The sequence below is a fragment of the Apium graveolens genome, chromosome 7 (assembly GCF_009905375.1).
Source record: "Apium graveolens cultivar Ventura chromosome 7, ASM990537v1, whole genome shotgun sequence".
Lineage (NCBI taxonomy): Eukaryota > Viridiplantae > Streptophyta > Magnoliopsida > Apiales > Apiaceae > Apium > Apium graveolens.
The window spans coordinates 547,828-560,626 of NC_133653.1; the positions used below are offsets into that span (position 1 = coordinate 547,828).

At 32.9% G+C, this 12,799-nt stretch overlaps 2 protein-coding genes across 2 annotated transcripts; both read right to left on the bottom strand.

The window, feature by feature from the left end:
* Positions 1–240: 240 nt before the first annotated feature.
* On the bottom strand, positions 241–2,058 carry LOC141672092 (putative disease resistance RPP13-like protein 3). Its single transcript, XM_074478591.1, has one exon. It carries the CDS (start codon positions 2,056–2,058, stop codon positions 400–402), a length of 1,659 nt encoding a protein of 552 aa, XP_074334692.1. The 3' UTR covers positions 241–399.
* On the bottom strand, positions 2,031–3,301 carry LOC141672095 (putative disease resistance RPP13-like protein 3). The gene has a single exon (XM_074478592.1). The coding sequence runs from the start codon at positions 2,994–2,996 to the stop codon at positions 2,031–2,033; it is 966 nt and encodes a 321-aa protein (XP_074334693.1). The 5' UTR covers positions 2,997–3,301.
* Positions 3,302–12,799: the final 9,498 nt, after the last annotated feature.

Sequence of the window (12,799 nt, forward strand, 5' to 3'; positions counted from 1 at the left end):
GTTAAACCAAGAATCCATAGAAACCAAAAGAATTAAGAACACAAAGGTTAAAGCAAAGGGTGAAAAAATAAAATAAAAATTAATAAAATTATAAAACATGTAAAAGTATAAGAAAATAAAAATAAAATAAAATTTAATAGAATTATAAGATATGTATGAATAAAAGATAATAAAAATATAACGAAACATAATATAATCATATGACACAAATAAAGGTTGTAATCAAAAGCTGTAATAAAATTAAAAAGACATAATCTCATCCTCTATTAAAAAAATAAAACATCAACAAATAAAGTTGAACTTGGTTAAAAAGAAACAAACGTGAATTTTATAATTCTTAGATAACCGTAATTAATCTCATTATAATGAATGAGCATCAAACAAAAATAAAAAGTTAAGTCATCCAACCCAGGCGCCTACGCGTTCTGCTAGTTGTACAGGAATGTTCTCCAGTTTTGGACACAGCCGTGTTTGAAATTGTTTGAGAGAAGGGAAAGCCCCTTCCCCAACTTCCAATTCTTCCAGATTGAAGAATCCGTCTAATCTTAAAATTTGAACACTTGGAAACCCATTCTCACTGCATACCATTTTGTTTCCCTTGTATGCCTGGTACACATCAGTCAACTGAAGAGCGGTGAGATTCGACAAACTTCCCAGAGTGGGCATTGGATCTTCTGTAAACTTAGTATTAACTAGACTTAAATCCGTGATTGAATCGGGCAGATGACGTAGTTCCGATGAATGTTTTAGAATACCCCATAAGTAGACGCTCTTGAGACGATTGCAAGACGAGAGTGGTTTCAGTGTTGGAATCTCAACAGGGTCAAAGTATAGGATGAATGTTTGGAGACTTGTTAAATTGGATACGGACTCCAGCGTGTAACTGTTTTCTTCTTTTTCTCCATATATACAGAGTGTATGGAGGTTGGTGAGATTAACAGTGTCAATCTTCATCCATTCTTTACACGATATTCTAAGGAGAGTCTGTAACTTTGTTTGGTGGGTACCGATATTCAAACTCCCTCTAATTTCAATGTGCAGATGCCTCAACTCATGAAGCTCACATATCTCCCTAGGAACTGTGTAGTATGTTCTCCGCCCACCGTGCAAGGTTTGTAGCTTTTTAAGCTTGCCTATACTTGCTGGAATTTCTATAGGATCATCAGAATAACTCTCACCACCCATTAAGCACAAGTACTTTAAATGAACTAAATCTCCTATTTCTTCTGGTATTCTCTTAGATTGCACACTATCCATATCTAGGACTTTAAGATTTTTGAATCTCGCACACACCAACTTCATTTCTTCTAATTCATATTTACCACTTAAATAATTTACCACTGCCAATGAACGCACAAGTAAAGCATCAAATCTACGCTCAACTAGTTTCAAGTACTCACCTATTTCATTGTAAATGACATGACGGGGTTGTCCTTCCAACAAATGAATGTGTTCTGGATGGTGTTTACCTGCGTCCAAAACGCCCAACAACTTGTGCTCCTTTGCTTTTTTTATGGCAAGATCACGGACAAGATCATGGACCCGGCAACCCTGAACTTGTCCGCTCCATCGCAATTTATTTACCTGAAGCAAATTACGGTTAATCAGCTCATTCAAACAGTTTTCAGCCATGTCCTCCATGATTACTCCTTCACCTTCTTCGGCTTCTGATATGAATTCCTCTGCAATCCATAGACGCTTCAACTCGTCCAAATTAATCACATGGTCTTCTGGGTACCTTGCAAGGTAGAGAAAACAGTCTTTCATTTGGGGAGACAAGTCATTAAAACTCAAACTCAGTATTTCTCCAATCTGGGGAGACAAGTCATCATCCTTCAAGTGTCTCCATATATGCTCCTTCACCTTTGACCAATAATCATAGCTCATGTTGTGTGATAAGAGGCCGCTCAGTACCACGATTGCAAGTGGTAAACCTCGACATTTACCAACCATCTCCTTTCCAAATTTCTTGAAATTTAGGGTTGTTGGTTCTGCTCTCTTACAGAACAATTCCCAGCTCTCATCTTCTGTTAGAAACGGAGTTGATGGACAAAACATTTGTCATCTGCCATCTCTGCAACTTTTTTGTTGCGGGTGGTTATGATGATTCTACTACCGTTTTTCTGGTTTGGAAAAGCAGTTTTAATCTGGTCCCAAACCTTTATGTCCCATATATCATCAATCAAAACCAAATATCGGCCTCGACTTCGAAGTAACTCTGGCAGGTGCTGCAGCAAATGATACTCGTCCATGGTTGACAACTTTTGTTCGTACTCAGCTCCCATAAAGGACGTCACTATTCTCTTCACAACATCTTTTATGTTATATTCGTTGGACACACAAACCTTAGCACGAGTGTCAAAATTTCTCAACTCGCTAGAGTTGTACAACTTTGTGGCAAGTGAAGTCTTGCCCAATCCCCCCATTCCGTGAATTGAAATGACTTTGAGGGAGAGGTCCTTGCTGTTAAGCTCCCCCATCAAAGTCTTAAAATCATCCTCGAAGCCAACCACTTCCACCTGGTTATTAATGGCGGTTATTCTCAACAATGTTCTCTCTTTCTGCTGCTTGTTTGCAGTGGCTAAGATGTTGTCAATACGGTAGTCATTTCGCCTATTCTTGATCACTTCAATCCTTTTCTTGATTGAATCTATCTCCTTGCCGATATCGTAAAGTGTAGCTTCTTTTTTGATCAAGCAAAAACAGGCCCGAACACGATCCAAGATACCTTGTTTCGGAGCTGCATATTCTTGTTGGTGAGCACTAAAATCGCTCAGGATTTTTACGGCATCATTGGCGACATCTCTGATGGTGTTCACCCACATCCGTATTTGCTCTTCCTGCCTTGATTCTGCATCTCTTACAACAGCTTGGAGGTGGCCCAATTCATCTTTGAGCCATCTTGCATTATCTTTCACTTCGAGTAGAATGTTAACTTCTTGTGCAATAAATGCACCAAGCTTTTCAATTGCAAGAGATACGATTGCATCAACCATTCTTCTTTATTAAGCTTTATGATCTGAAGGTAATCGAAGTAACTACAACAAGAACAATACTAATTTATGATTTGTAAGGTCTATTGTGCACAGAATTACAGAAATAAAAGCTTTAATTCATTGGTTTGCCTATGAGATCCTTTCACATCCTGAGTGGTGTCTTTTTGTGGATAATAATTAATAAAAGCATGTGAATGGTGTCCCTACAAAGAGGCTTTAGCAACTTGTCACTTCTCTTTAGCTAAAGATGCCCTCAACACTGAAAGAGTGTCGTGTTTTGTGTGGTCGATCAATTTATACTTTGTCTGTTGAAACCTTTTTTTACTGCTGGGACACTCCAACCATCCATTGCCGATCTCAGCTTAGTATGCGAAATTATGCAATTACGAATAATCTCATTTTAAGCTTTGCTAAAATTGCTTCTTAGGAAGAAGTCTGAGTAAATAAATAACTGAAAAGCAATGTCTAACATATTGTTGTTGAATTTAGGTACACGTGAAAGTGATCGTAATCGAATATTAAGTCCATAAAAAGAAGAGAAATCTCAGAGGGACCATAAAAGATATAGAATGTAATTATAATTATTGAAGTCGCGGGAGACTTGTCTCAGAGGGACCATGACAGCAGAGTAACTGGTATAAAACAGAGCATGTGTATGGTGTACCTATAAATCAGAGCACTGTCCTTCCAATTATTGTTTTCACAACATAATTCTATATGTAATACTTTACCCGTTTTTTGATTTTTATATACCACATATTTATATTATTTTTATATAAACAAAATCGTATATACATTGTAATTTTTAGATTCATACCTACATAATACTATTTTAGCACCAAATGTAAATTTATACATACATAATGAATAATTTTATTAGAAAAAATTATGCAATCACAAACTGTATAAAAACACAAATTCAGCTAACAATAAGAAATTTAATATGCAATTACTTAGTGTTGTTGATTTAATTTTTCATTAAATTATTCATTAATCGTGTCGCGACTAAAGTTTTGATGTAAAATATTAGTTATGTCTTTTTGAACAATAAATACATAATAACGTTGGGTTTGTTGTTATAATGAAATTTGAATTAATGAAAGATACATATAATTTAAAAGTGAAAATTGCAATAATCGTACAAATTTATTTATTATATATTTTAATAAAAATTAAAATAAATTTTTATAATCATTATTAAATATTGATATTTTGATCTCGGCCGTGCTTGGCACGGGTTATATACTAGTACTTATTAATTAACTAATATGGATAATAATTGTCTGGATTGAAGTCTGCGTATAAGATTAATACATGCTTCAATGCTTGCGTCATGATCAACTGAGTGTTTGTCAGATCGAGATGACTGTTGTTGCATATTCTCTTTTCCCTCCCTGTCTTGACAACCAGAACTCTCTGAGCATGAACAAGATTTTCCACCAAACTCAAAATAAGCTATTTGTAACAATTATGTTGTTACTCTAAAATGTATGAAAAATAAGGTGGTAATTGGTAGCAATATTTCTTTTTGTTTTCAGAATTGTGGAGCTAGTGTGAAATCTAACCAGATTGTATACATTGAAGAAAGAGAATCAGCCTGTTTGTTCATTTCTCACAGGAATGATGAGTTTGTTACAAAGTTTGAGTAACTAGAAAAGAGGCCTACTCTACTTATATAAAAGAGGAGGGAAAACATATTGCTTTTAAATTAATTAACTAATTACAGTTGACTATCACTAATCTGTTTATATTGATCAATCCTAACACCCCCTCAAGTTTCAGGGTGAGTTAGACACTCCCAACTTGCCTAATAGACCATGATGGTGCATTCCCATCAAAGGCTTCGTACAAATGTCAGCAAACTGTTCTTTCGATGGTGTATATGACAGGGAAATGAGCCCAGATGCAAGCTTGGTGTGAATAAAATGACAGTTTAATTCGATATTTTGGTTCTCTCATGATAAACAAGGTTCTTGGTAATGTATATGACAGCCTGATTATCGCATTTAACAGGAACATTGTTAGGACGAAAATACGCGCTAATAATACACACAAGTATACGCGTTCGCAAGTAATATAGAATTCTTTCTAGTTCGTTCCCACAGAGACTCTTTTGGTTTACTTAAGATTTATGCGCTTATGCAACAATGATATGGTTATTATTCAATGTTAAGACGAATAACAATTTGGGGTTGTTTATAACTAAAATATTAACTAACATGCAATTAACTAAGAGAATAAAGGTTGATTTACTATATGAGACAAACATGGGATTAGCATGCAATGGTGATGACAACTAATCAGATAACACAAAACTGATAAGCATCAACTTTCGTTGCACGAATACCATACTACCAAACATCCACAAAAGAGATAGAAGCTGAATAGACATCAAGTATGTTGAGACCCTATATGTCAATAGAATTTGACAACACAAAGGTTTAATGCGCAAGTTATCTATCATGATTACATAGGGCAAGGACTTAGAGATTAACACGATATCTTATATGTTCGCGACACACATAAGACAAATAAGTACAACCAATACTAGAATATCATACAATCACCACACACTAAGATATCGAAACAAGATTAACTATTGAAACCAATAAATAATCCATTAGAACCCCACGATAACGATTAGTTCATAACCGAACTCATCCTCACCGTGGGTTCCGATGAAAGCATGGTATAATAAACTAGGTCTTTATAAAAATGAATAATAAACAAAGTACGTAATCCAGAGTATAGGTTCAACAAACAAGAAACGAGCATCCAAGATTACAACTTAAAACAAAGATTCACAAGAATCAACTAGATCTTCTTCGCCTTCGTTGAATTGTGCTATAGGTCTTCTTGTCATCTTCTCCTTAAGCTCTGTTGTGAAAAACATCTTTAAGTTGTCTTTATATAGCAACCCAATTAATCCAGAAGCCCAGAAAATCCCTCTTCTAACTGCAACAGGATTCTGAAATCCGGAAACAGTGCGGCCGCGCGCTTCACCAGCGCGGGCGCGTTGTCCTTCTGCTATTCTGGAAAAAACTGATTTACATTCTTTTATTTCTGATTCTTGATGGCATTCAACGAGCAATTAATCACGACACCTCCCTAACACCATTTTGGCACCAAAGCAATGCTAAATCTCCTTGATCCCTTATTTATGCCTGAAATGCAAAACACTATAAAAACACATCAAAAACACAAATAACTTGAGTACAAAACACCAATTCGAAACTTTACGGAGCGTTATAAGTGGATATAAATGCCATTTAACAAATAGGAACAATGTCTTAGACGTCAAGTTCATAAAGAAGACAAGAAAGCCAAGCAAGCTCAGTAGTTAAACATCTTAAAGAACGATATTATGCTTCTACAGAGGACAATGACACTGTATGTTATTTATTTGATTTCCAGGAAATCAGATTTCCCCCAAACAAAACGATAAAATCACTTACATATTTTCTATTGTTTGGACAAGATGCCCAGTCAGCATCGCAGTAAGCTTCCAGTGTTAAAGAAGAATTCTTAGTGTATAAGAGACCTTGGCCTGGATCATTTCTGAGATATTTCAAGACATGAATAGCAGTATCACAGTGAGGCTGTCAAGGTGAAGACATAAACTGACTTAAATGTTGAACACAAAAAGACTAATCAGGGCGAGTATTTGTGAGAAAATTGAGTTTCCCTATCAACCTCCTATATTCTGAAGCATATGTCAGCAAGGCACCCTCATCAGGTAAGAGTTTAATACTAAGATCTAAATATGTCAGAACTGGGGAAGAAGTTGAGCAATCAAATTCGGATAATAAGTCCATTGTTGTAAAAACCAGTTTTTTTTATTAAATATATATGTTTATGTATATCTAGTAATTTAATATATACAAGGAGTAAAAATGTTAATGTGCTTTATTTAAAAAAAAGTGTACATAATTTGAAACGTTTAGTCTTTTCTTGGTCAAAACCTGTTACTAATAGATAAGATATGAGTTAAACTTTAAAAATACATATATGAGTTAGTTTTGAAAATAGTGGAGGGTGATACTGATAAGTACGCGTTAACTTAGGAGTACAGTACGTTAGATTTGTATATAAATAGATGTAATTTAGTTCATTTGTTTATTGCACAGCTCTCTTCTTTGTCAGGTACTTTTCTTTCTCTCGATTTTCTTTTCAACGTGTGTGTTTTAGGTTACTCATTGTTGTACTGTATTCATTTATGTAATGGTCAAGATATTTTTATTACTTAATATATGTGCTTGTTGATTTATATATTTTATTATACATTGATATTTTGTTAAATACTTAATACTCCGTTTAAAAGTAGTCTTTAATTTTAAAGAAAATGATTTGTGAAAAGAAATATTATGTACATGTGATATTTCTGTTAACTCATTTTATATGATTTTGTTAAATTATGTTGTTAACGTGATAAATGTGAAAAATAGTTAATTATGTGTATTATTTTTATAAAAGATTGTTAATATGTAACTGTTTATTTATTTTATGAGATATTATTATTAGTGTTTTTATTATTATATTAATGACATATGTGATGATTTTATTCTCTTTTGTAAGTCTCTGTTTTTGTTAGTTTTATTTTTATAAATTTATCAATCATTTATTCATTCTAGAAATTTTTAATTATATTTTATTAGTATATGTACATACATGTTTATTTATTTAATTTTTTTTTACTTATGTGTGTTTTTAGAAAATGGTAGTAATAGTATTAATTCACTTGTATAATTTTTAAAAACTCATTTAGTAAATTCTTGTTAGTATAATATTTCATTATATTTATTTTTTTATATATATTATCTTGTTGCCTGGTTTTGTATTGAAACACATGTTATTTTATAATGTTGGCTGATTTTGTATTGCAGCTCTCTGTATATGTTGTTTTTATTGCCTGGTTTCTGTTTTAGAGTCCTTATTTTGTGTATATATAATTTTATATATATATTATCTTTTGCCTGGTTTTTGTTTTAGAGTTCTTATTTTGTGTATATATAATTATATATATATATATATTATCTTTTGCCTGGTTTGTGTATTAGAGTGTATGAGGATAATTAATTATGTTTGTTTTTAATAATAACTACATAGGTTGGATTTCTCTGCGTGAAGTGATAAATTGTTAAAGTGGTTGTCAGTGTCAAGGTAAGTTAACTCTTCACACTTTTATTTTTATTTTGAAATCTGTTAAATATTTTTGCACTGCTTTTATTTTAACAACTATGGATCAAGTAATTATTTTAGACATAAGAATTCCCAGTGAGCTCTGACCTATGAAATATTTAGTAATTGCGTATAGTTCCAGAACTAGATTTTGATACCTTACTAGGGCATGCTTTGCACAGTTTATGATACCTTAGTAAGAGGCGCATTATTGACAGTTGTGAACGATACTGTGTCACCAGGTATTTGTGACCTTAGCGAGCTGTGGAATTTATTTATGTTATATGTAAACTTTGGATTTTGAGCAAAGATTTTGGCTTTATAAAAATTATGAACTTCTTGGTCCACTAGTGTCGAATTGTTTTCTTGCTGGGCTGTTTGGCTCATGACTTACAAATTTTCAGGTGCTAAACTTCTGGGATGGACAAGGAAATAAATGCATTTTGCTTGAGCTTATTGTAATAATATTTTAGTGATAGTGTTTTATCTTAGAGCTGCGTCTCTCTGTATTTGTCTTTATTTCAGCTATATGATACTATTTCTGAGTTGGATATCGGAATCTTGTTTGCTTATGTGAGACTTGTTTTAAGTATGAATAAAGTTTGATATTTAAGTATAATTGTTGTATAAAAAGTTGGGGTATTACAGTTGGTATTCAGAGCCTAGGTTAACTTCCTGTAGACTGCCTTTTAAGCGTGACCTGTGAGTTGAGAGTTTTAAAATATTAACATTTTGTTGTGACACTTGTAGATGGCAGATAATGATAATATTTGGGGTTTTGAAGATGAGATAATTGATGAGGATGATCCGGAAGAGGAGTTCATTGAAGATGAAGATGAACAAGAGCAGGAGGTAACGACCCCTACTACTATGGATGTGGGGGATTCGGCACCAGTTCCTGATTATGATGATTGTGACTCAGTTACTGGACCGGTAGTACCGAGAGGAGGAATTCTTGGGGAGTTGACAGATATGGATAGTGATACTATTGTTTGGCTGGAGGAGCAGATTGATGAGTTGACTATTGAAAGTGGAAATTTGAAGATAGAAAGAGATGTTTTAGTGGAGGAATTGAAGGATGAAAGGAATAAGTCAAGAATTGCACAACAGACCTATAAAAAGAAATTAGATGAGATTGTCCAATTCACTAACTCTTATGATCCAAAAACTTTAGAAAAATGGTGTACTGAAACAGGAGTTAAGGAGATTAATAATTTCATATCGGACATACGACTCCAAATGGAAATCACGAATCGACAAATTGAGCTCTTATTTAAGAAAGATTGAGCTTATCATTAGATTGTAGTTCATTTCATATATGCATTTGTTTTGATTACTTGTATTATTTTAAGAAATTTATAAATAAAGTTTCGAGTATTGATTTTACTTTGTCATAAATATTTTGTATAATGTTATTAATATCGAGATTGAGTTTTAAATGAATTATGTAGGAACCATGCCACGTCAGAATACTAACAACGTGATGACTCAATTGGCTGAAACATTGGCAACGTTGGTGGGGAACCAGCAAGGTGGACCTAGGAGCATGATATCCGAATTTAAGAAGTTAAGTCCACCCCTTTTTGAAGGATCTACAAATCCTTTAGAAGTGGATAAGTGGCTACAAGAGATGGAGAAGATTTTTGAGTTACTAGGAAGTACGGACGAGCAGAAGGTTAATTTGGCAAGCTACCAACTCCAAGGAAGTGCTTATGACTGGTGGCTAATGGAGAAAAGACGCGTTGAAAATAATGAAGAAGAGGCTTCTGGAGCATACACTTGGGAAACTTTTAAGGAGTCATTTAAGGACAAGTATTTTCCCAGGACGGTACGAGCTAAGCTGGAGCGCAATTTTATAAGGTTGGAACAAGGAGAAAAGCAAACTGTCTCGGAGTATGAGGCTGAATTCGCCCGTTTGGCTAAGTATGTGCCAACTTTGGTAGCGGACGAGATTAGTAGGGCACGTAGATTTGAGGAAGGATTATGTAATGAGATTAAGAGGCATGTGGCTGCTTTTGAGCTAAACAGCTATAAGATGGTGTTGAACAAGGCTTTCGTAGTCGAGAGGGGGCTAGTGGGAGACGAAGGAAAGAAAGACTCTGAGGCTAAGAAGAGATGTGAGCCTACAGGTGGATTTAACAAGAATGATCCCCCGAGAAAGTTCAATAATCGAGGAAATGGTGGAAATTTTTCTCGAAACGCTTCAGGGAACAAGATGACATGTTCAAGGTGCGGCAAAAATCACTTGGATAAAGACCGTCTTTAGAACACATCAGCTTGTTTTAGTTGTGGAGAGAAGGGACATAAGATTTCTGAATGTCCAAAGCGTGATCCAAATCGTAACAAAGACAATACAAATAAGGCCACTTTGGCATCTCTTATTGGACCAAATTACGGACCGGTGTATCAGCATACACCTAAGCAAGATTGAGCTACGCGATCAATTTCTTTTAATGATTATGTGTTACACTTTGATTTATGTTTTGTTAAAATTTGGGGACAAATTTTTTTTTTTAAGGAGGGTAGAATGTAAAAACCAGTTTTTTTATTAAATATATATGTTTATGTAAGTCTAGTGATTTAATATATACAAGTAGTAAAAATGTTAATGTGCTTTATTTTTAAAAAAAACGAAGAAAAAGTGTACATAATTTGAAACGTTTAGTTATTTTCTTTACTTGGTCAAAACCTGTTACTAATAGATAAGATATGAGTTAAACTTTAAAAATACAGATATGAGTTAGTTTTGAAAATAGTGGAGGGTGATACCGATAAGTACGCGTTCACTTAGGAGTATAGTAGTTAGATTTGTAAATAAATAGATGTAATTTAGTTCATTTATTTCTTGCACAACTCTTTCTTTCTCAGGTACTTTTCTTTTTGTGGGTTTTCTTTTCAACGTGTGTGTTTTAGGTTGTTGTACTGTATTCATTTATGTAATGGTCAAGTTATTTTTAATACTTAATATATGTGCTTGTTGATTTATATATTTTATTATGCATTGATATTTTGTTAAATACTTAATGCTCTGTTTAAAAGTAGTCTTTAATTTTAAAGAAAATGATTTGTGAAAAGAAATATTATGTACATGTGATATTTCTGGTTAACTCCTTTTATATGATTTTGTTAAATTATGTTGTTAACGTGATAAATGTGAAAAATAGTTAATTATGTGTATTATTTTTATAAAAGATTGTTAATATGTAACTGTTTATTTATTTTATGAGATTTTATTATTCGTGTTTTTATTATTATGTTAATGACATATGTGATGATTTTATTCTCTTTTATAAGTCTCTGTTTTTGTTAGTTTTATTTTTATAAATTGATCAATCATTTATTCATTCTAGAAATTTTTAATTATATTTTATTAGTATATGTACATACATGTTTATTTATTTAATTTTTTTTTACTTATGTGTGTTTTTAGAAAATGGTAGTAATAGTATTAATTGACTTGTATAATTTTTAAAAACTCATTTAGTAAATTGTTGTTAGTATAATATTTCATTATATTTAGTTTTTTTATATATATTATCTTGTTGCCTAGTTTTGTATTGCAACACATGTTATTTTATAATGTTGGCTTTATTTGTATTGCAGCTCTCTGTATATGTTGTTTTTATTGTCTGGTTTTTGTTTTAGAGTCCTTATTTTGTGTATATATAATTTTATATATATTATCTTTTGCCTGGTTTTTGTTTTAGAGTTCTTATTTTGTGTATATATAATTATATATATATTATCTTTTTCTGGGTTGTGTATTAGAGTGTATGAGGATAATTAATTATGTTTGTTTTCAATAATAACTACATATATTGGATTTCTCTGCGTGAAGTGATAAATTGTTAAAGTGGTTGTGAGTGTCAAGGTAAGTTAACTCTTCACACTTCTATTTTTATTTTGAAATCTGTTAAATATTTTTGCACTGCATTTATTTTAACAACTATAGATCAAGTAATTGTTTTAGACATAAGAATTCCCAGTGAGCTCTGACCTATGAAACATTTAGTAATTGCGTATAGTTCCAGAACTAGATTTTGATACCTTACTAGGCGTGCTTGTACCTTAGTAAGAGGCGCATTAGCACCTTAGTAAGAGGCGCATTATTGACAATTGTGAACCTTTGATACTGTGTCACCAGGTATTTGTGAACTTAGCGAGCTGTGGAATTTATTTATGTTATATGTAAACTTTGGATTTTGAGCAATGATTTTGGCTTTATAAAAATTATGAACTCCTTGGTCCACTAGTGTCGAATTGTTTTCTTGCTGGGCTGTTTGGCCCATGACTTACAAATTTTCAGGTGTTAAACTTCTGGGATGGACAAGGAAATGCATTTGGCTTGAGCTTATTGTAATAATATTTTAGTGATAGTGTCTTATCTTAGAGCTGCGTCTCTCTGTATTTGTCTTTATTTCAGCTATATGATACTATTTCTGAGTTGGATTTCGGAATCTTGTTTGCCTATGTGAGATTTGTTTTAAGTATGAATAAAGTTTGATATCTAAGTATAGTAGTTGTATAAAAAGTTGGGGTATTACAATTGTGAATTTTCTCTAGGAGATGATCATGCCATCTGGAACTTCAGTGAATTCCAGACCCAAAAAATATCTTAATTTATC

Coding starts and splice junctions, on each gene's coding strand:
- LOC141672095 (XM_074478592.1), bottom strand. CDS start 2,996: ATGGTTGATGCAATCGTATCTCTTGCAATTGAAAAGCTTGGTGCATTT.
- LOC141672092 (XM_074478591.1), bottom strand. CDS start 2,058: ATGTTTTGTCCATCAACTCCGTTTCTAACAGAAGATGAGAGCTGGGAA.